Source organism: Echeneis naucrates, chromosome 8 (assembly GCF_900963305.1).
Source record: "Echeneis naucrates chromosome 8, fEcheNa1.1, whole genome shotgun sequence".
NCBI classification, from domain to species: domain Eukaryota; kingdom Metazoa; phylum Chordata; class Actinopteri; order Carangiformes; family Echeneidae; genus Echeneis; species Echeneis naucrates.
Genome location: NC_042518.1, coordinates 2,562,753 through 2,586,842, shown reverse-complemented (window position 1 = coordinate 2,586,842; position 24,090 = coordinate 2,562,753). Strand labels below are relative to the sequence as shown.

Sequence of the window (24,090 nt, the reverse complement as noted above, 5' to 3'; positions counted from 1 at the left end):
TAATTAGGTTGGAATAAATCATCCAATTTTGGAACCACTAAACTTTCTTTTTTCAAGATTAAGTGTTGATTTAAAATTTTGATTAGATGCATATACGCATTGATATGTAAAGTCGGGATAGGTTTGATAAACGGATCCAAAAATACTAAATGGAATTACAATTTTTAGTACTTAGTATTTAAATTAATTAAGTCCGATCACTTTCCAAGATGTTTATTTCAACTGTAATACACATTGAGTTTGTTTAAATGTTCAGAATAAAACAAAAAATAATAAATACACATTTCAATGCTGTATTAACGATATCAGATACAATTTATAACGTTATTTAAATCAGATTAATGTGGAAACTAAAGAGACCTGAAGCTCAATTTAAGGCTTTTGTTTCTTCCGGCGAAAAACATTCAAAATAAAACTCCAGTCAAACCGAACTGCGGTCACGTGCTCTGCTTCACCCGACCGCCCTGCTTTTACTTTGAAAGGTCAACCCCGAGTCGATCCGTATTTCGGTTTAAGGACAGTTCAGGTCACTTCTCCCCCATCAGACGTTACGTTTTAAGTCGGCGTGACTCCAGGTGAGCCGGTGTATTGGTTTGTTTTTATTTTTTTGCTCTTAAAATGTCCCGTTGTCTCGGCTCTGCTGAAGAGAATCCGCTTTCCGGTCGGAATCGTACGTTGGTCTCTAGTAGCAAGGTGCCATGCTAGTTAGCCACCGTTAGCATGCTAATGCCAGATTTGCTAAACAGCTAATAATCTGAGTGAGTGAGGGCTGGGGGAGGGGGAAGGGTCGCACAGTGTCATTTTATTACAGCTTCTGCTTAAATCCTGTATGTGTCATTAGGTAAGTACATACAAGTTTCAACTCAACTGCCACAAAATAAGAGAACAGTAACTCAAACGTGTCGCAATGATTAGCTCATCGGCTAAAGTTGTTAGCGCTAGCTGGAGGTCTGATTGAACATTTACTGGCTTCGGCCACACACCCTCCGGATTCTTAAACCCGTTCTTAGCCCATATGTTTCCACAACACTGCCACACTGTGTCAGCTAATGCTGTATTTGTCTTCGATGGGGCGTCATCCTTTTTAACCACAATGATAAAGTGACAGTGGTTTTAAGAGGTGGCACTGTGCAGGCACATACAGCTGCTTTTGTTCCTTAGTCATTGTTTTCTAGTTAGTCTCGGTCCGCTGAGATCTTCTTGTCTTTAGGGTTTATAATCGTGTGGGCACAGCTTGTTTGGTGACGCTTTAACAGACCAATTCAGCCTGGACTCACTGAATTAACTGCTACTGTCAGGGGCCCAGGCTGTTAAATGTTTTATTAGATGCATTGTGTGTTTAGCTAGATAATAAATCCATAACTTGTTTGAAGTTGAAATTAAAACGACACTTTAAAAGCTTGCATAATGAAAAGTCCCCCAAGTTCCTCAAAATCACTGACATGTTAAGGCAGTGCTTAAAGTTACAAAATCCACAAGATGACAAATTTTCGATTTGACTTTTTCACCTTTGACTGATTGGTTTTGACGTGATGTGTAATATTTCCCCTCCAATTGTCTTGTATTTGTATCTTGTATTAAACTTCTGTTTGACCTTCCCTCTCACCTTTAAAGCCACCGTTATTGTCACTCTGTTTTCCAGCATTTGTGCAGGTCCTGCCATGCGTAGTGTGCATTTGCTTCTGATACCTGCACTGCTGCTCCTCCTCGCCTTTCCTGCTTCACGGGGGCGTTACAATGATGATTTTGATGATGGCGAGGACCTGGCAGACTTTGATGACAATGACTTTGCTGAGTTCGAGGACATGAATGACGATATGGCAGCTGAGGCAGAAACTCCCCCTCCACCTCGTGTCTCTGCGTCCCTGCAGCCTGAAGAGGATGAAGATGAGGATGAAGCCACTGTGGAACTGGAAGATGGCCAAGACGGTTTTGAAGACTCAGACACACAGGTATGTTTCGTTCCGTCACTGTTCATGCCTTCATTTTGGGCAATTTCCAATGCCGGCATTTGATTTATACAGAGTCTGTCGTAAACATATTTCAATCTCATGTTTCCACAGGATCAAGACATGTACAATAAATACGATCAGGAGGAGTTTGAAGGGATTGGTGACAAGATAAGTCACCCCATGAAGGACCCCCTCATAATCCACACAGTAAGGCGGCCTTACTGCTAAAACCTTCCCGGAAGTAGGCTACACTCTGAATGTGTGCAGGGTTCCTGCCTGCAATTTATATTCTCCTGTAAATATATTTTTAGGCACACATAGGTCATGCTACATTGTGAAATTGAATATGGCTGTGAAGGTTCTCATTCATCCAGGTCATAGTTATCAAAAAAGAGTCACACTAGCTTTCCCTAGTCAGAAGGCAAGACCTGAGGAACGTCTTAGAGGATACTGAACCAAGTGCAGTTGCTCTCCACTCAGCTCTCTTTGGATATAAAATTGAATCAAGAGTACAAGTGTGTTGTAGTTGAAATGCAACTGTAAGCAAAATGAAAGCAGATGAAATTTGCTGCTTAAATAGGATTCATATAACCGGTCTTAGTTGTTGCCATGGAAACTCAACGTTGGAAACACTGAAGCTGTAACTATTTGGCACCTGACTGACGCTGATGACCACCTCCTGTTGCTCTGCAGGTTCCTGCACATCTGCAGAACAGCTGGGAGAGTTACTACATGGAGATCCTGATGGTGACTGGCCTGTTAGCCTACATCATGAACTATATCATTGGCAAGAACAAAAACAGCCGCCTGGCACAAGCCTGGTTCAACTCCCACAGAGAACTCCTAGAGAGTAACTTTGCATTAGTGGGTGAGTCTTGTTATCCGTTGTGTATGTAAACACAGTTAATGCGTTTGTATATTGTGTCCCTGTGATAATCAAACCAGTTGCATTATAATGACCCGTTGTGTGTAGATTGTGTTAATTGTCAGTAATTTGTATGTGAAGGTGATGACGGCACCAGTAAAGAAGCAGTGAGCACCGGGAAGCTGAATCAGGAAAATGAACACATCTACAACCTGTGGTGTTCTGGACGGGTGTGCTGTGAAGGCATGCTAATCCAACTCAAGGTATCTGTAGTGTGGTCTGACATACTTGTGCAATGTTGTCAGCATAGGGTGGAGAATTGTCACATGATATATTTTGTATTTTACTTCAGTTTCTTAAGAGGCAGGACCTGCTCAATGTTCTGGCCAGGATGATGAGGCCCGCCTGTGACCAAGTGGTGTGTACCAGTAACAGTTCCTCAGTCAGGGGTTTATAAGTAGCATTACAGGTAAAGGTTTCTTTTAAACTCACAGTATCTTTATGTTTGTTTGTAGCAAATCAAAGTGACTCTTAATGATGAGGACATGGACACTTTTGTGTTTGCTGTGGGCACCAAGAAGGCCATGGCCAGACTTCAGAAGGAGATGCAGGACCTGGTAAATATCTTTGACAAGTTAAAGCAAGTTAAAGCTTTGATATAGAACCATGTCTATTAAGTTTTATTTATCAATTAAAGTATTACGCATATATAATTTTGATGACTCTCTTATTATTATATCCAATTTTCATAAGTTCTTAAATAAGTTCTGGCCATGATTTGTGTTGTTTTTGCACAGAGTGAGTTCTGCGGTGACAAGCCAAAGTCTGGGGCCAAGTATGGGCTCCCAGACTCCCTGGCTATTCTTAGTGAGATGGGCGAGGTCTCAGATGGGGTGATGGACAACAAGGTAAAGTCTGGCATTTTCTTCTTATCTCACACACTGATGATGATTATTATTATATTTATTTATTTTATCATTCATTAAAAGTAACTGCATAGTCCTGAGTGCGTTTGCTTTTCACCCTGAAATAACTTATTTTTATAAATCTATAGATGGTACATTATATCACTAACCATGCTGACAAGATCGAGTCCATCCATTTCTCGGACCAATTTTCTGGTCCAAAAGTTATGCAAGAGTGAGTATTTACTTTGTCTTTTTAATTTTTTAAATCTTTCTCATTCAAGTTAATAAGTACTTCTATGCGGTACTAATGTGTCCTGTCTCTTGCTCAGGGAGGGTCAGCCTCTAAAGCTGCCTGAGACCAAGAAGACGTTGCTGTTTACATTTAATGGTGAGCATTTTGTTTCTGTTGTTACCCTTAAAATCTTGGCTGTGGTGTATGATTTGATCTAAGTGATGTAATTTATGTTTGCATGTAGTGCCTGGCATGGGCAACACCTCTCCCAAAGACATGGACACTCTGCTTCCTCTCATGAACATGGTGATCTACAGCATTGATAAAGTCAAGAAACTTCGCCTCAACAGAGAGGTGAGCAGGATTCCAGTGCTCATATTGGTTCATATTGTGGTCACCCACTTGTCTATTGTAGTTGGAGGTTTAAGTAAAGTGCCACCATGAGTCATTTTGTCTATCTCTAAAAAATTAGGGCAAGCAAAAAGCTGACAGAAACCGAGCACGAGTTGAGGAGAACTTCCTGAAGCAGACTCACGCTCAGCGCCAGGAGGCGGCCCAGACTCGGCGGGAGGAGAAGAAGAGAGCTGAGAAGGAGAGGATCATGAATGAGGAGGACCCTGAGAGACAACGTCGTCTGGAGGTCTGAATTGGAGAATTTCACAAATAAAACACACAGACATTTAAAGAAATAATCTGGTGCTGGTGGGTTGGTGCGCAACAGTTTATGTACTCAGTTCACCCTCAGCAGTAAGGAAACGGGAAAAACTCAAACTTTTTCTGATAAGGAAAACCACACTCACACAGGTTTCATCCTCATTATGTCTCAAATACTTGATTTTTCTCTTTCAGGAAGCAGCTCAACGACGTGAGCAGAAGAAGATTGAGAAGAAGCAGATGAAGATGAAGCAGATCAAAGTGAAAGCCATGTGAAATACCACCACAGAGATAGTGATACAAGCACATGTGCAAGCAGTGCTCAGCTCAGTTTTCTCCAGCTTCTCTCCACCACAGCTCTGGCTCACAGTCACTCCAGCTTCCAACTGACATCCTGTGTCTGGGTTTATCAAGCTTAACTGTTTGTGTCACCACCTGCTCCTTTAGGTGTGGCAAAAATCCTAATGACTGTGAGTGAACTGACTGTCAAAGGAGAGGGACCTTTTCACCATTAACTCTGTCACCACAATTCATGCAAAGACATATTTTCTCTTTCTGTCTCTCTAAAACTATCTCCTTTTAAATTAATCAAAGCTGTGCAGTTTGGTGAGCTTTTTAAACTTAATCTGCTGAGAGAGAACACTATTAAGTGGTATTGAGCCACATTTTAAAAGAAAATATTGCTAACATTGGAAATGTATTAGCATTAATATAATCTTAAATGATACTGTCGGGGAAATTTTATCTGCTATGAATTCTTGCAGGCTGTTTCTGATGAGTGTCTGGGCAAACATAATAAAGTGCACTGAAGTCTGTTGGAAAAACTTTCCACTGTTTGTTTTGATTGTAGATTTCCAGTAATTGATTTGATTATGGGTGGAAAAATATGGAAGGGAGGTCAAAAAATAGCAGTGTGGAAAATAGAAACTGTTATAACAACCTCCTGGTATCAGTCATTGAAGAGCAAGGGTCTATAACGGGCACCAGAATGGGTGAGGCTAAATGCTAAATTTAACTTATAGATTGTGTCAGCAGCATCTCAACTAGATTTGGTTACATCGGTGTGCTTGTGTCTTGACAAGCTGAAATAGATAACCGTGTGTGGTCAAAGGCCTTTTATAGTATCAGTGTGTAATCTCAGTCGGAAATATGAAAATAAACAAAACCTTTGTCACAAATATATTGTGTAAACCATTAGGTTTTAGAAATTTGTAACGGATTTAATAAAGACATAGCAAGAATGGGACTCATGTTTGCCTCTCAAAACCTGGCCTGGATGCAATAACAGAAATGCTTCTTTATCTATTTTGCTGTAACAAATAAACTGATAAATTGGGCAAATTTGGCCTGAATGTCAATGCATGACAAATTAAGATGTTTTTATCATTCATGGTAAGGAGTAATTACCATCAATATATCAGCACATTTCAAAGTAAAAATCTATACTAGTATTCCAATATTTTCCATCTTCAGACCTTAACCTCTAAGGATTTAAGAGGCAAATATTGTTTGGCACTTGTATATTTTATGATGCTCTGCAGATTGTACATGCAAAATGGATACAATTAAAAAATTATAATTAAAATGTACAACAGTATATGTGGTTGCTAAAATTAGCAGCACTAGTTACATATTGATGTATCAGTAACAGTAATAAAATACAGATGGGCCATATTTTGTGTAAGGGACACTTGATTTTGATACTTTGAATTTTTTTGTTATTACAGATAATATATTAGTTATAGTTATTATTATTATTACACTTGTGTATTATTGATACATTTAATTTTTTTGTTTACTTACTTGAAATAATCAATAACTATGATTACACAGCTCTTTATAGTGTATGTTTTTATGGAACAGAGTTCGTCAATAAAGATTAAATTGAATAGAATTATAAATATCTGTGTTTTATTAAGATCGAAATTAAAAACAATAACGTATAAATAAATAATAAAGATTGATAAATATTAAAACAGTTTGGTTTATAAACAAAAAAAAGCGAAGCTGTCACGAATCAGTCTTTAGGGAACGTTTTGGTTACTATGGTGTTTGCATGAGCAGATTCAACACAATGTTGAATCTTTATAGAAAAAAATAACCCCGCCAAAATAAATCAGCTATTTATCCACATAAAATATTTACTTATTTTGTTCATGCCGTTTTTATTTGATATTTGATCAGTTTTTTTCTGTTTCGAGCAGTCACCTCTGTTGAAGAAAGTGCCGGTCGGAAATCGAAGGCAGCATTCGCGCGTACTGATGGAGAACAGGCGAGGCTTTCAGGTTGGTTACTCGATGGCCGCTCTCTCATCAATATTGGGCTTTTAAGGCGAAAACAATGGCCTCGTCGCTCGGAGAGGCGTCTTGCCGCGTCTACTAACCACCGGAATGATAGCGGCATCGTTTTAGCTGGACGGTTTGGCTTTAACTCAAGGTCGGAGATGTCCCGTTTCTGTTGAGGACTCAGTGTTTTTCTTGTTCGTCTCCCGGGCCTGGCGCTGCCTACACCGGAGCGGCGGGTTGCTACTTTCGGATGAGCGGGCAGTAGCTCTCGGAAGAGGTGGGCGGACATTAGGGGGCACAAAAACTAGTCGGTCGAGCCGCGAAGAGCGGTGCAAAACAGCAGCGCCGCCTTTAAAACATCACGGATGTGGACGGAGGATCGGCAAGATCAGACTTTTGACGCCTAACTTGCTGTTCTTGCTAGCTAGCATTAGCCAACGGTGGCGTTAACTTGCTGTGGCTAAACCGAGATGGCATAAGTAATTTAAGAGTAGTTAACGTTATCTAACCCCGGTGTTACCGGTAATGCTGCGGTCGGGGGGTAAATACGAACCCGGATTAACGAGCGTTTAAAAGTAAAACGGTTTCTTTGCATTTTGTTGGTGCTCGTTAGCCGTTGCTAACAGCAGGTTGCTAGCTGAACTAACTGGCCAGTGACGTAACGCTGCTCATTGTTTTGACAGCACGCAGCATCCCAGCCGAGGACTATTATCCCGTTAAATTAAAAATATCTCCCTCCTGGAAAATGACTGTGGCCAGATAATAGTCGTAGAAGCTGATTTTTTGGCTAACCGATGTGACGCAGCTCATCTTTCGGTGACGGTAGCACACAAAGTGGCTCCTGCTAGCACCAAATCATACTTTCTCAGTTATTACTGCAGCGGTTCGGATCAGTGCAGCTTCATTACGCATCTGATTTGTTAGAGCTTTCCCCTCCGGCTTTTTTGTGGCCAAGCTGTAACTACTGCATTGTGTAAAGTCCTGTATTTGTTTCATTGACACTCAGCTTTAGGATGGATCCAGACAGTGGGGCAGAAACACAAAAAGCTGTCAGTTTGCAGTGGAAGAGCTACAAACTCGTCCAGGATCCTGGAATAAGGCGGGTTGCACAGAAAATCTACAGATATGATGGAGTGCATTTCAGTGTGCCAGTGAGTTGATCTCAAAATGTTTATCTATAATCTATAATTTGTGCATTCTTACATCTGTGTCTTAAAACTGCAACCTGTATGATTTCCCCAGGACTCTGGATTTCCTCCTGTGGGTGAATTGCGGGACCCTAGACCCCGGAGGCTGTGGTCCAGGTATACAGAACTGTCCCTGCCAGTGCCGAAGTTCAAGGTGAGAATAAACAGCCAACATTCATCTCACATATTGAAGTTTCTTAATTTTTTTTTTTTTTTTTTAAGATAAACTGGTTGTGTCACCCTCCTGATTGTGTCATTTGTCATTACAGCTTGATGAGTTTTATGTGGGTCCCATACCCCTCAAAGAGGTGACCTTTGCTAGACTCAATGACAACATCAAGGAGCCATTCTTGGCAGAAATGTGTGCCAAGTTTGGTGAGGTGGAGGAGATGGAAATCCTGTTTCACCCAAAGACCAGGAAGCACTTGGGCTTGGCTAGGGTCTTGTTTACCAGCACGAGAGGAGCCAAGGACACAGTCAAGCATCTGCACAACACCTCTGTCATGGGCAACATCATCCATGCTCAGCTGGATATAAAGGGTAAGGCAATTTGCCTAATTTGAGTCATCTTTAAGATATGAGTGAGTTGTGTGTCAGCAGTTATTACATCGAAGCCTCAGACAATATCGGATAATGTCTAATTTTCCATGTTTGATTAGGTTTAGGTTAGATGAAGATGGGTATTGTGAGAAGATACTGAGAATGTATAATAATACCATTAAATATCTTTTGTCTAAATTTGCAACAGAAGTGAATCGCTTTAACTGCCCCACAACTCCTCTTTAACTTAAATTGGAGTCTGTGCACGAGTTTAGAGGTCCTGCTCATTATTGAACAAACCAACAAGCTAATATGACAAGAAATGCTACAGTCACAATCTTTTGGTGGGACTGAAGCTTAACATCTACGTAAAGCTCATTTCACAGCCTGTATTAATTTTTCTGTGACTTTGTTTCTCATCCAGGCCAGCAGAGGCAGAAGTATTATGACCTGATAGTTAATGGGTCCTACACTCCTCAGACAGTGCCCCTAGGAGGCAAAGCTTTGACAGACAGGCTCCAGCCCCAAACTCCAACACAACCACACCCTGACACGGTATTTTATCTTTCTCATTTCAGTTATTGAATGATTATCTGAAATTGATATTGGAATAGATAATGACATTCAATAACGCAACTTCTTAACATTAGTTGCACCCTCTGTGAATCAGATTAATTGTAATTATAAGATGAACAGAGACAACTGCACTGTAAATTGTAATTTATTTGGTTTCTATGTGCACAGTCATCAGAAATCAGGCGGAGGCTCTCTAGTGAGCTTGCGGTTTTGGCAGCAGGGGTCCAGGCCCTTACATCAGGAAGCATTACGCCTTGTTCAGTGGACACTGGCTTCAGTGATCAGCGTCTGGACACGCCTCCTCCCTCCTCCATGGCAGGCCCCTTCACCCCAGGCTCCTCTACTTCATCTCAGGGTGGTGGAGGAACACCTTATAGCTCCAGATCTGGGACTCCTTTCTCACAAGATTCGAGTTACACCAGCGGCAGGTTAGTTATTGATATTGAGGGTTATTGATAAGTTACACATCAAGATATAACATTGCTTCGGTATTGTTGATGTCATGAGACACTGCATCAACTAGACATTATCAAATCATAGGTTATGGGACTTTGAATTCTACTAATATTTGTATTGTGGTCAGATAGTATTTGAATGTGGTCACATAATGAGAGGAATTGCTCAGGGGTTTGGTTGGCTCGACTATTTATGTATGAACAGTGGATCTATTTTTACTGTTATTATATTACATCATAATTACACTGTCCTGCATAGAACATTCTGTTAAAACAACTTGCAGCATCTCGCTAGATAAACATAGATTATTTAGTAATTTGGGGTTTGTGCATTTGGTTTTTCGTTTGCAAAGGCAGTTGGTGGAAAAGTGGTAGTTAAGGTCTTCATTATCATGTTTATCACTGATAATCTTTCCTGGCTCAAGAAGATAAAATAAAAAATTGTCGTTTTTCTCTTGCAGACATGCTGGCTACAACACTGGCACTTTGGGCAGTGGCTACCCTCCCCAGGACATGTTACCTTCCTCCTCCTCTTCTTCTGCAGTCTCATCTACTGTTGGAGGATACAAAGTCTCTCGCTACTCTGAGGATGCACAGGAACCTTCAGTATATCATCGAGGTCGTCCTATGTACCCGCCAACCACATCATACCGTCCCAACGAGCCCCCGTGTTATCCCCCATACCCTAATGTTGGAGGGCCTGGGCCACACATGGCTCACCATTCCTCAATGCCTCCACCCCCCCTTGCCAACCCATTTGAACAACCCGCAATGTCAGACAGGGACCGGGACCGTGACAGAGACTCGGGGGGGCGCTATGGGCTGGCGGGGATTGGCTCCAGGAGGTCATCTTACCACCACCAGCAGGACACAAACTCTTCCTCTAAGTACCATTCCCATCACTCTCATCACCACTCAGATCGCAGGGACGACAGGGGCTACCGGCGAGACAGCCTTGGCTCCCGCTCAGGTGACCACAGCCACCAGAGACACCGCAACCACCACCATTCTCATAACCACCACGGCAGCAGCAGCCGCAGGAGGAGCAGCCACGACCGGGAAAGAGACAGAGATCGGGACAGAGACCGAGACAGAGACAGAGACAGCGACTACTCCAACAGTTCTGACCCCAGATACAATTCCAACTCCTACCGCTCTTCCTCCAACAGCATGTCTCCCCCACCCTCCTCTTACTCTGCATACTCCACTTCCAAAGAGCCTGCCCCAGCCCCTCCTCAGGGATTGGACACCTCCACCCGTCAAGGGGGCACAAACCTCCCAGAGAGAGGCCCTCTGCCTTCAGTAGGTGCTGACAAAGACTATCATGCTGGTCACCACAGTGCTCTGCCTCCACCTCCACCGCCGCCACCGCCACCCCTCCCGCCAGCCTCTGTTATTGCAGCAGCTGTAGCCGAGACACTCGGAACAATGGATTTCAGCCAGGATAGTCCGGCCCGCGAAGAGCAGTGGACAAAGCCCAAACGCCGTCCCAGCACTCCCCCTGTACCCCCAAAAACACCCCCACCTTCATCCCCTCCTCACCCTTCCATCACTTCCTCCTCTACCTCACCTTCCTCCACTTCACTTCCCCATCATCTCCCCTCTTCCTCCAGCTCCCCACCCCCTTCCCAGCGTGATTCCTCCTCTCCAGAGCCGGATTCCACCAATGAGAGTTTACCATTTGTCTACCATAGCAGCAGCCTTGACTCTCGTATCGAGATGCTCTTGAAGGAGCAGAAAGCAAAATTTTCTTTCCTTGCTTCTGATGAGGAAGATGAGGAAGATAAGAAAGACGACAAGCAGAGGGGCACCCGAGGGGAGCGAGGAGACCGGCGAGGTGTGTCAGGCGATCCGAAAGCGGAGCACACGGATGGCAATCAGGTGGGAGACAACGGGGAAAAGGACCACAGGAGGAAGGGTGAAAGAGACAGAGACGGGCACAGAGGAAGGAAACGGGGGAAGGGAGGAGAGGGTAGGAAGAGTCCTCCTGTACTTAATGCAAACACACCATCATCTTCCACCTACTCACCGCACATCCCGCCCCCAGAGGAGCCCCAGCCGCAGGTTGGCCTTGCTGGGCCCGGAGCTTTGCAGGAGGAACCATCACAAGTCTGCTCTGCTGATACCCAGCGCAGGACAGGAGCACACACACCACCTTATAATGGGCAGAGTCAGGTAACATCAAACTACTGGGTTTCATCTGGGTCTGCTAAAAAAATTTTATGTTGATTCTCATATTGTTGCCAAGCTGTCTTTTACTTTTTGCTTTGAATAAAGCCACTAAGACCAAAGTCCATAGTGGTTAGTGCAGTAGCCACACAACAACAAGGTCACGGGTTCAGTTACCTGGCCTGGGCCCTTTCCATGCATGTTCTCTCTGTGCTTGCGTGGATTTCCTCTGGGTACTCCAGTTTCCTCCAAAGACATCATGTTCAGGTTGATTATTGACTCGAAAAAGTCCGTAGGTCTGAATGTGAGTGTGAGTGGCCCTGTGATGGACTGGGAACCTGTCCAGGGTGACCCTGACCTCGCCCAATGTTAACTGGGATTGGCTCCAGCTCCCCCCCACGACCCAGAAACGGATAAGCAGTAGAAGACGAATGAATGAATGAATGAATGAACGAATGAACTACAGCACATCTTCAGCTTTCAGTGGGGTGTAAAGCTCACTGTTGTGAGGAACTAAAAAATGTGAAAACGATAAAACGGAATGCTGTATGTTAAATATGATAATGACATTTTTGTACATTGCCATGGTTTTTATTATGATTTTATTATTATATTTATTATTATTGAAGTCCACACACACGAAAATGCTAACATCCTGTTTTTGTGTATGTGTATGTGTATATATACACACACACGCTATAACTGTACTAGCTAACATGATATATCTATCATGTTAGTTGTTTTTGTGGTTATGGCATAAAAGCACTGTTGTATGCTGCTTCAGCACTTTGGTGATTTCCCAACTCAGACAGCAAACTCTCTGCCCTCTTTCAGTCCTCCCCTCATTCCTCGGGGGAAGACATGGAGATATCGGACGAGGAGGAGGAGACCACCATAACAACGGTGACCACCCACCAGCCCTCAGTCACCTCAGGTTCTTCCCCCTCTTCATCCCAGGCTGCCATGCCTTCACAAACAGCTGACCCATCATCTTCACCCCCACCTATCTCTGACTCTGCACAGCACTTTGGTACCTCTCTGCACCCTCCCATGCCTTCCTATCCTCCTCATTTGCCCCCTCCTCCTCCCCCTGCTTATTCCCTCCAACCACCACCTCCTCCGGGGATCCCTCCCCTTCCCCACATGGAGCTGCACCCCGAGTATCCACCACCCATGCCCCACCACATGTATGACTATGCCACCTCCATGGAGCTGATGAACCAGTACAGTGGTGGGGCTCCCATGTCCTTCCAAATGCAGACCCACATGCTAAGTCGCCTACACCAGCTGCGTATGTCATCGTCCAATGGCACCCCAAGTCCCGGCGAGGCGGCCACTGCTGACTACACCTCCTACCATCTACACTCTATCCCGCCACCCCACACACACCACCCCTACATGGACCAAGAGGGGAGCGGGGCAGGTGCTCATTATGACCAGGACCACCGCTACATGCCCACTCACATGGCCTACCCCTACGCCGACCCACACAGCACTCAGATAGCACCCCATCCACACCACAGCATCCCCCCTCCACATACAGGCTGGCCTCCGCACGTCCTACAGCCACACTACCCCTCTTACATGCCTCCACCTGGCTACAGCACCATGCTGCCTGGGGAGGGAGACGAGTACAGGACCTCAGGTGAGCAGATGCCCATGCTGGCTGAGAATCCACATGAGGCCACAGTGCAGATGGTCCTGGCCACTCTTATACAGGAAATGAAAAACATCATGCAGAGGGACCTGAACCGCAAGATGGTGGAGAATGTTGCCTTTGCCACCTTTGATGAGTGGTGGGAGAGGAAAGAGACCAAGGCCAAGGTAAGGAAGAATAGTTATATTAAAACCTGTCTTGATTTAGTTATGATTAAAGGCAAAATCGGCATCAACTCTTTACTAGTCCTTCAGATCTCCCAGCTACCTGAGGAAAGTTTTGTTTTCCATTAATAGTTAACATTTCCTGTTCACTCTCATCTGTGATTTTCATCTTGCTGCTATCAAATATATTGATGGGTCACCGTAAGCATTTTGAAATTTGGGTTAAAAACTAAATCTGAAGTCTGTCGTTGTAAATGTTCCAGCCTTTCCAGACAATGGTTAGGGGGGTGTCTGCTTTACGGGATGACGAGAAAAAGGAGGAAAAGGTCAATCGTCCACGGGAACCTCTCACGTCTCTTGTGGACTGGGCAAAGAGTGGCGGCATGGAGGGCTTCAGTCTGCGAGGAGCATTACGACTGCCTTCGTTCAAGGTAGAGCACAACAAACATAGGCTCATATGTTTGAATTGTTACAGTTGCATTTGGTTACATCAACACACTTTTAGAGCTGTGGTACCACAATGTGCGCCATCTTTGAGCTGCCTTTTTTTTCCCGGGCCAGCCAGTACTATAGTTAAATTAATCTCGTGTTGTTTTGTCTTTTTATTAAAAGCACCAAAATATTGAAAAAGATGTTTTGTGTTTGTAATTGTCAAAAAAAAAAGCCAAAATTTCTGGGAAAAAAATGTGTGGGTCTGATTGTGTAGGTGAAGAGAAAAGAACCTCAGGAGCTTGAGGAGGGAGACATGAAAAGACCACGACCTTCAACACCGCCCGATGAGGATGACGAAGGTCTGTAGAGTTGGTGTTGAAAGCTTTTTCAAGGCTCAGACAAATAGCCCAAGTCCATGTAACTCTGAAACTGTTGTCTTGTTTCTAGCTGCTGATGGGCGAATGCCAGAGGCGGATCGACACGGAGCTGAAAGGGATAACAAGAGGAGGAAAAAGAAGCCAAGGAACCGTAAACCCTGGGAGCTTGACAGTGAAGGAGAGGAAACATCAGACGGATCCTCTACTGAAAAGGTTTGAATCATCAAATCAGTTACAATCAATGTGTTCTCCAAATTAGATACAAGTAGTTCAATATTTTTATGCGCTTTGTGTGATGGGCCTTATGTTGTTCTTCCACTTATTAGCTAGATGGCAGCATTTCACTGTGTTTCTGTGTTTTAATTGCAACCCTTTCTTTCCCTCTCTTGCGTAGGAGGATGAGGAAGAAAGTGAAAAGGAGTCTGATGGTAAATGACAAGCTGTAAACTCATTGTGTTTTTATGTTTACCTACAGTTAAGGCAGTTTTCATACCAAATATCTTTATTCTTTTCTCCCTTCAAGATGACGCCCTTAGTGCTGATAGTGATGATGAGAGCCTCTCCTCATCCTCCGACGGCTCTTCCTCTTCAGCGTCCTCATCATCGTCTTCCTCTGAGGATGAAGAGGAAGGCGAGAGGGCTGAGAGTGAAGGACCAGATACCATGGATGAGTCCACCATGGACAGCACAACAGAGAAAGAGGATGAGAGGTAAAAAGTCAACGCGCTGGCTTCAGAAATGCATTTTCCCAATATTACATGATTAAATGTTGTAATTTGCATTGTGTTTTTATGTCCGGCTTCAATTTATTAAAATTTTTCTGTTTAGGGGAAATAACGCAAATGCTGCTTCAAAGGCAGAGATAAAAACAGGTAAATCCCAACTCAGGGGTCACTTACCCTTTTCATGGAGCCTGTTTAGTTTAGTGTTCTAAACCTTTCATATTTCTCTCAGGTGAAGTGAAAGACAGCAAGGCAGATTCAACAACAGTGCCTAGCAAGCGACCCCCGTCGCCACCGTACCCACGTCCTTCGTCTCCCATTGTTCTTGTGCCCCCTCTTAAGAAACGCAGGAAAACAGTGTCATTCTCCACAGATGAGAACGAAGTCAAAATGCAGCTCCCGAATGTGCCACAATCTCCATCTCCCTCACAAGCAACAGGTGAATCTCCCCTCCTGTCTCCGGGGAGGCCACAGGACTACCCCCTCACTGCCGCCACAACCTCCTCGTCTCGTCCCACTCAGGGCATCCAGCTGCTCCCGTTTGCCTCAAAACCGGGTGAAGGCAACGCACTCATTGTGCCCCCACCTGGACGAACTCAAGATTCTGATTCTGAATCATCCAAAAAGGGACCCCCTGTTTCTCCTCAGACCACCCCGGTCAAATCCCCAGGCAAAAGGGGTGCAGGCAAAGAATCCCCCAAATCTCCTGCCCCTCCTGTTATGGTTTGCCGCACTGTGCAGAACCTGCCGTTGGATCATGCCTCCATGTGTAGGATGGCCTTTGAGGAGGCCCCTCCAACTCCTGCTAATAAACGGTCCAGAGGCAGACCTCGAACCACCAGCTTGTCTGCTTCGTCCTGTCACTCTCTCAGAGAGGAAGACGAGGACGAGGAAGAAAGTGAGCAGAAGTTGAGACTCAGAGAGCAGCTGGGTGCATCCAGCCTCCTGCAGCTGGCCTCAGCTTCAACCACTGACCTGTCTGTGTTGGCCGACGTGGCCTTGAAAATGGACCCTGACACAGGGGACTCAGAGGAGACAGAGACATCTGACGAGGCGGAGGAGCAGAAGATGGAGGAAGATCTCTTCTCCCCGGAGTCACTGGCCCTGGTTATGACTCCTGAGGGTGTAATTGTCCTAATGGAGCACAACTACTGCAAACCCCCTGTTCTCTCCGCGCCACCCAGTACCAAAAGGACTTCCTCCAGACAAGACTCGTCTGTCTTGCTGCCCGCAGACCTCAACACTATTTCCGGGGTGCTTGAAGCACCAGAGGAGGTCATTGGAGAGGCGCTGCCATCTAGGGCAGACACAGGTGAATATCTGTCTGCAATGGGAGTGCCATGTGAGTCTGAGGAGGCGGGCCAGACTGCGCCTCTGTCATCAAAGAAAAAGAGCGTGATCCCCAAAGGTCTTGAACTGGAAAAGGACGAGAACAAAAAGAGGAGAAGAAAAGACAAAGAAAACCTCGAGGTTCATCACATGAAAAAACCGGAGCAGCCGGGCAAGAAACAGAAGAAGCGGAAAATAGAGGTGTGTAGGATTTTGGTCAAGTTTGTTCCAGTAAATGCTTGGAGATGTCCCAATTGAAAACGCAACAGTGTGACACAATGGCACCTGACGCGTTTGAACTATGACTCATCCGTAGGTTCAAATTTTCATTTTCCTTTATGTCAATAAGTCCGGTTTGTCTCAATATAAGGAAGTGAAAGTCTTCTTGGCCTACCTGTGACTTCACTATGATGTAAGGTCAAGAGGACAGGAAGTTTTGGGAGAAGCAGACCAAAGGGCAGAAATGTTGATTTTAAAGGCCCTGTATATTAACGCCAACCAGCACAGAACTATCTTTAAATGTAAGCCATGCATTCAGTTAAAGTTTATGAAATGAAACTTCAAACGCTCTTCAGATTTTCCAAAAGAGACATAAACTCAGTCCTTTGCTTCGGTAGTGTTTCCATCACATGCCAGAATGACTTTGATTGATTGATAGTTGTGTGTTGAAGTAAGTACTGCACAAAATGTGTGTTATCGTCTTCCACTGTTGAGCGCAGACAGACAGATGCTGAGCCGTCAGGTAAATTTACGATCGTCTGCCTCACTTAATGTCACTGACTCAAAGAACAGACTAATATTTCTTGTTGACCTAAAAACGTCAAATAGGTGCATCTGTCATGTGAACGTGGTATTTAATATTTACAGGATATAAACTTAGACCTTTAAAGCGATTTCACAGCAACATTCCTCTTCCTCTGCACAGGACTCTGACTTTGAGGAAGATGTGGACGTGGAGGAGCTTGAGTCCGGGGAGCTGTCGAGCTCGGACACTGAGGACGAGGTGGTTGAGGAGGTGAGGAAGAGTGAGCGCCTCTTCCTTCAGGAGGCGGGGCTAACGTTGGCCCAACGGTGGCCGAAACCCATCCCTGCACCCGAGCCTCCAGCCATCAAGTTTGATAATCGTAGCGAGTTCGAGCAGATGACCATCCTGTATGACATCTGGAACTCTGGTCTGGATGGCGAGGACTTGATGTTACTGAAGAAGACTTACGAAAAGCTGCTGCAGGACGACCACAGCTCTGACTGGCTTAACGACACTCACTGGGTCAACCACACTAATATCCTTATCAATACACTAATTACACTAATTGTTAACAATTAGTGTATTTATTGTTAACATTATTTCAAACGTACAGTTCATGTCTTCATGTCAACTGTCCTGTTATTGTCCTTGACCTTTGAGCTGCACTCACCAATTTGCCGAACCCTCGGCGCAAGAAGAAGAACACAGACGGGCAACTGCGCGAGCACGTGACTGGTTGTGCCAGGAGCGAAGGCTACTACGCAATCAGCCGCAAGGAGAAGGACGTCTACTTGGACCTGGATCTTCCAGAGCAGGTCATACGGGAAGTGGAGAATGTTGACAGCTCGGTAGGCAAACTCTTGTCTTTACTAACCGACTTATCTTGCAAAATTAAAATATTGATCTTTATCTCCATATCATATACCTATCGGAGGAGTTTCTGTTTCCCAAACCCAAATACTGTGGAACAATCATTTCACACAGTGGGGGTTGGGTCAGTGAGCAACAGAAAAAGGTGCTTGTACTCAGATTATTGAGGCAATGCTCAGCATTAATCATGACAAGACATGAATGGGCTGAATGCTTGGTTGGACCAGGAAGCATTGCAGAGGCAAGATAAAACGACCACTCTGTGGTCCTCAACAAGCTGATGATGATGTCGGGAAGAAAAGGTGTGGTTCTGTGGAAAGATTCACAGGACAGTTACTCAGGTGACTTTTTTTTATTTTTTTTGGGCACTCATCATGATTGTGATTGTAACACGTGATGCAGAGGAATGCAGGCTATTGGTCCACTGTGAACACGGTGAACCAGTAATTTAAATGGTTGATTCATGGCTTTTCCAAATAAACGAGCAATCAAAACAACTCCACAATTAACAATTCCACATACCTCACTTAAGACGTGGTGCTAAACTTACACAGGATGTTTTCAGATGTAGCAGGCCACGTTTAGATTCACGTGTACATTTTTCACTGGATTAATGATAAACTCCAGACATTGTACTCATGTTACCAGATTATTTAGAAAGGTTTATAAACTAACTGGCACCCAATATACTTGGCCTGAATCTTGGAATGTGAGGTAAATACAAAATAAAATTATTATAAGTTGTTGAAGTTGGCCAGACCCTTTAGGGGTGTGACGTTGAGATGGTGGACAGCTGTTTACTGCTTAGTCTTATTTAGAAACTCTGGTCCACACAAAAATCTGCTGAATGTCTCCCACATGGGCGTTGATGTTATCATTCTTTATCAGTTTTTTTGGGTGTTGATTTTTGCCCAAGGCCCAAGACGTTTGAAAAAAATAACTTCCCTCTCGCTGCTGGACTTCATTTACATTTTGAAACATAGAAACAAAACAGTGCTGACCCCAAACTTCCTGGGAATGTTTCTGGAAGGAAAATCTTTTTACATCTGCCCAGCAAAAAAAAAAAAAAAAAAAAACACTTGTAGTTCCTTCTTCTTAGACGCCAAACCATAGCCTGTGCATGTGTCACCTGGCATAATTCAGTGTATAAATAGCCTCAGTGACTTGAACACACACTTCATCTCACATTTCTTTTTTCTTTTTTTTGTTCATTCCTCGTCAAAGAAAATATTTGTTTCTCTTTTAGAACTTTGGAATTTGAGGTTTATTTGGTCAGAGCAAGAGTGGCAACCTCCATGTGATTGTGCATGTAAATTTTATGACTGTGGATATGATCCACTGAGTTTTCTCTCAGGTTACTCACTTAGACAGTTTGGAGTTTGCTTCGGAAAGGCTAGGAACACTTGGATACCAACCACATCTGCAATCATCATCTGAATAGTTAGTCTTAATGGCTTTTCGATGGAAAATCAGCACACTTGGCCTTTCTTTGCTCTGTGCTTATGTTTTCCATTCTTCATCCGCTGGGTATCACAGTATCACCATGGAGAAAAAGCTTGTTTTGTTAAATTCTGGGTGAACCCACTGAAATATGAGGTCACCACATCAGCCTTTAGTGGGCAGGTGCAAACAAAGCCAACCAGCATCTTTGAGACGCCACCATAGGCTGCACCTTTTTTCTAAGGATACACTGATGTGGTTTATTCTCATTGGTGGTCTAAGTGCGGAGGAGTTCACAGACTTTGAGCATTAAGATTAAGCACAGCAGCTTCCCGTCAGGCTGAGGTGGCACCATTTAAGGAAAAACAGTAGCTTTAGTTTGTGATGTTTTCACCGTTTTGTCTGCTGAGTCTGAGCCTGTTCCTTTGTGTGGCTCTGATGGGGGCTGACAGCCACAGCCAGGCTCAACTTCCTTTATATGCTGGTAATGTTAATTTGTAATGTGTAATCCATGTAATTATTAGGTGTTGAAACTCTGACAGTTGGAAAAATATACCTCTTCAGATGAATCAATTGATTTGGCCCCCGGGATGACCTGGTTTGGTTGTGGTAGTCAAAACGACCACGTAAAGCAGGCTTTGACCTGTAACTCATCAATAACAGCAGAATTTAAGATAAAATCATGAACAAAGGTCAACTTCATTGCAATGTAGTAATGTTCAGCAGATGTACTTCTCGTCCTTTTTCAACATAGTAAGTACAGAAAGTGCAATCATGATACTTATGCAACTTGGAGGTTTGACTGAGGCAAACAATATATCTGTTGTCAGGCAGCACACAAAGAGATTAAGTGTTCTCCAAAGTGTTCAGTAAAGTGAGGTTTAACTCATTAAAAATAAAACAACAGGAACTTATGATGTCTTGAAAACATGATAAAAGGTGACAGACCTCCTCGGTTATTGTGTTTTATTTATTCATGCTTTGTTTTAAATCTTAGCCTAAAATGTCTCTCTGTTTTTTCCAACTTGGTCAGAGTTTGTTTTGGGATATTTGAGGTTTGTTTAATTGAAGGCTGTAGTAATGGAGTAGAAACAGAAACTTAGTTTACATTAATCATTCTCTGCATGGTTTGTTATTGTCACTTTGCCAAAGTTTAATTTAGTTTGAACTGAAGAAGCAGAAGGAAGACACTCGTGTGCACTTCAGTTCACTCCATTAGTCAGCCGTTGACTTCATGATAAGATTTGCTCTCTCACCTGCCGTCACGTATTGGGGTTAAAGTCCTTTTGTGTGTCAACCACCTCTCGTTGAAGGCCAGATGATATTGTGTCATTGACCTCTTTGTCTGTTTCCTACCAGGGTGTGAACCGGGTGCTATCAGAGAGACGCTCAGAGCAGCGGCGACTCCTCACCGTCATCGGCACCACCGCCGTCATGGATTCTGACCTGCTGAAGCTCAACCAGCTTAAGGTACAGCCAGTAACAGTTGTGCCTCCTCATGTGTTCACTCAATTACATGCATCTGTTTTTTTTTCTTGATATTTCCCTCATAATCTCTGTTAAAGAAAAATGAAGTCCCTTTATTAATATTTATTAGATTTATGCATAATATATTCCATTTACATCCCAGAGAAAACACATTTCTCAGTAGCACTCCTGTGTAATACTTAGAAAAACACTGAGGGGGGGGGGTCCAAACCAGCTGTTTTGAGAAATGTTGGCCTTGAAGTTAAAAACTGGTTTAACGGCAAATAAATGAACAGATCTAGCCGTTAACCAGCACCTCCCTGAAGGGTGGTGATCAAGCTGAAGGGCAGGGCCCTCTTTCCACTGGAACTGTGATAAACACTGAGTGACAATCAGCTGCAAACTGGATAGCTAAAATACAAGTAAATGATTATTTAATGTGTTGGGGAAGGTTTTTCTTCTCATTGATTGACTTCTTTATGAAACCTTGAATGTGGAAGAATTTAACCTATTGGTTGTTGTTCTGGGCTCTGAATCTAAGACACAGTCACTAAGTCACAGTGAGTCTTTTTCGTTCTGCTGCAGTTCCGTAAGAAGAAGCTTCGCTTTGGACGCAGCAGGATCCACGAGTGGGGCCTGTTCGCCATGGAGCCCATCGCCGCTGATGAGATGGTTATTGAGTATGTGGGTCAAAACATCAGACAGGTACGATCGGGGAAAATCTTTCACTCATTTATGTCTGCAAAATCAATAAGCTCCTCATAAAGCATCTGTAAGCGGTCAATTAAGGAGGTTTTATTCGTCCAGATGGTGGCTGACAATCGAGAGAAGCGGTACGCACAGCAGGGCATCGGGAGCAGCTACTTGTTTAGAGTGGACCATGACACGATTATAGACGCCACCAAGTGCGGCAACCTGGCCCGATTCATCAACCACTGCTGCACTGTGAGTCTGAGCATCCTCTTCTGCTCACAGCTAGCACTGCTTCTACCAGCTCATTCATTATCATTCTGATTGGTTCCTTTTTTTGGTTGCTCTTTGTCTTTTAGCCAAACTGCTACGCCAAGGTCATCACCATAGAGTCCCAGAAAAAGATAGTGATCTACTCCAAGCAGGCCATCGCCGTCAACGAAGAAATCACCTACGACTACAAATTCCCCCTGGAGGACAATAAGATCCCTTGCCTTTGTGGAACAGAGAACTGCAGAGGGACACTGAACTAGTTGACGCAGTTCTCTCCCTCACTTGCCAATGGCCAGCCAGACCCGGCCACACCCCCCCCCCCCCTACGGTTTGGCCTCCTCGGAGTAACCCCCTCCTGAGCCTCTCCCCCGGATGGCCTCACCACTGTCCACGCAATACCCAGGAAACAGAGACGCACGCAACTTTGCACTTTTCACGCACACTTTTCATTCATTTGTCTGTTTCACAAGCTGTTGTGGTTGGGGGGGGGGGGTTGTGAAATCTGGCATTTGAATAGTATGAGGGGGGGGCCTCTCCTTCATTTGCTCTTCTGTGGCAGTATTGTTAGACTTCATTGGGTCATAATTTCCTGCCAAGTTGTGCTGTGCAACCTGGCATGAAAGCTCTTTGTTCACGCCAATATCCGTTTGAAGGATCACAGAAAACTGAAGATAAAAAAACAAAACAAAAAAAGAGAACACCAGTAGGAGCTCACGAAACCTGCAGCCTGGGGTCACACCAAATTCCTCCCGGTCCACAGATCCGCACACAGACGCACAGGAATATCAGACAAATTCAGGGTTTTTAAACGCGCTTGTTAAAGGCGCATTTTTCAGATGGCGAACTTCAGTCAATTTGGTCTTCAGTTATGCAAGATTGAAGAAGTGTGACAATTTTTTTTTTTTATTTATTTTTTTTTTCCCCATTTCATAGTATTATGATATTATTATTGCTGTTATTAACGGTCTTGTTCTTTAGGTGCTTTATCTGTAAGTCTCTTACAGTGAAACGAGCTTCAGTGATTCACCAGCCCTATAAACTGTTTCCCTTCTGCACTGTGCGTTACTTTCCTGATTTGCCACAAACCTCCTGTCTTGATTAGACTGAAGTCCTCTGAACTGCTGTTTTTTTTTTGTTTTTTTTTTTAATCGTTAAATTACGTCAGTTGAGTTCAAGCTTAAAAAAAAAAGTGTTCTTTTTACACGGCTGCTGAATTTTGTCTGCAGGATCAGCACAACTGAAATGTAATTTCTTCTTTGGCTGTTCCCTGACTTTAAGCTAACAAAGTCAACAAAAGGTCTAGTGAACGGAGTCGTTGAGCGTTTGGTTGTGAGGATCTTTCTCAGTCTGTCTGCGTTGAGTCGTTTCTTCATCAGCGTCCTCGTGTTTCATTTGAACAGATTCCTGCTTCAGGAGGAGGGAAAATGTTTTTCCTGCTCCTCATAAAAAAAGTGTGGTTTAACCGTTTAACTATGTCACTGTGTGTGCTCATGTTTTTTAAAAGGCACAGATATTTTAATAGATCTCTCTAAGGGATTTGTTTCTTTTATTATTTTTCTTTCCAGAACGCATTACAATATGTTTATTTGAGAGAAAAGAAAGGATCCCTCTCTGTAAACCAAACGACCTACAAACAAAAATGTCCAGCTATCTGACTGTGCCTGTTAGATAAATGAGCCTCAGTAGGTTTGCTGTACGCTGCAGACAGACGGACAGTCGATGGCGATTGTGTTGTGTCTCTGTTATTGGGTTTTTTTTTTTTTTTTTTTTTTTTTTTTTTCTGTGTGGCTCTGGCCGTCCAAAGTTTAACTTTCATTTTGAGCTTTTAATTCAGACAACCCTTTTTATTTGGTTCCCTCCCGAACAGGAAAGCGTGTAAGATATTTCTTGTTGTAATGGAAAAAGCCTTTCAGTACAAACCAACCTTCTTTACTACGGGACAAAAAGATGAAAGGAAAAAAAAAAATCAAAGTACATGTAAATATTGTAGAGGTGTTTGTTTCTCGTAGAAACACACTGATTCCAAGCTGTAAATATGTTGTTCCTTCGTCCTCTCTCCATGAGGAGGAAACATGTACATACCTTCCATTCATTTATTTTT

The 24,090-nt window shown here is 43.7% G+C and overlaps 2 protein-coding genes across 3 annotated transcripts; both read left to right on the top strand.

Annotated features, from left to right (window-relative positions):
- Positions 1 to 487: 487 nt before the first annotated feature.
- On the top strand, positions 488 to 6,301 carry ccdc47 (coiled-coil domain containing 47). Its single transcript, XM_029508750.1, has 13 exons — positions 488 to 575; positions 1,643 to 1,952; positions 2,064 to 2,159; positions 2,646 to 2,820; positions 2,959 to 3,080; positions 3,170 to 3,235; positions 3,333 to 3,434; positions 3,615 to 3,725; positions 3,872 to 3,957; positions 4,055 to 4,113; positions 4,202 to 4,311; positions 4,430 to 4,597; positions 4,807 to 6,301. Exons 2-13 carry the CDS (start codon positions 1,662 to 1,664, stop codon positions 4,885 to 4,887), a joined length of 1,467 nt encoding a protein of 488 aa, XP_029364610.1. The 5' UTR covers positions 488 to 575; positions 1,643 to 1,661; the 3' UTR covers positions 4,888 to 6,301.
- Positions 6,302 to 6,880: 579 nt separating this feature from the next.
- setd1a (SET domain containing 1A, histone lysine methyltransferase) lies at positions 6,881 to 23,627 on the top strand. 2 transcript variants are annotated; one of them, XM_029508391.1, is made up of 21 exons: positions 6,881 to 6,896; positions 7,903 to 8,047; positions 8,139 to 8,237; positions 8,353 to 8,623; positions 9,048 to 9,178; positions 9,368 to 9,627; positions 10,116 to 11,829; positions 12,658 to 13,647; positions 13,908 to 14,075; positions 14,351 to 14,435; positions 14,524 to 14,666; positions 14,848 to 14,881; positions 14,977 to 15,163; positions 15,282 to 15,325; positions 15,408 to 16,705; positions 17,430 to 17,784; positions 17,916 to 18,097; positions 20,919 to 21,029; positions 21,612 to 21,731; positions 21,834 to 21,971; positions 22,076 to 23,627. In XM_029508391.1, exons 2-21 carry the CDS (start codon positions 7,910 to 7,912, stop codon positions 22,247 to 22,249), a joined length of 6,642 nt encoding a protein of 2,213 aa, XP_029364251.1. In that variant the 5' UTR covers positions 6,881 to 6,896; positions 7,903 to 7,909; the 3' UTR covers positions 22,250 to 23,627. The 2 variants fall into 2 exon arrangements, with proteins under 2 accessions (XP_029364251.1, XP_029364252.1); XM_029508392.1 differs by lacking the exon at positions 6,881 to 6,896 and adding an exon at positions 6,925 to 7,173.
- The last annotated feature ends 463 nt before the right edge of the window (positions 23,628 to 24,090 follow it).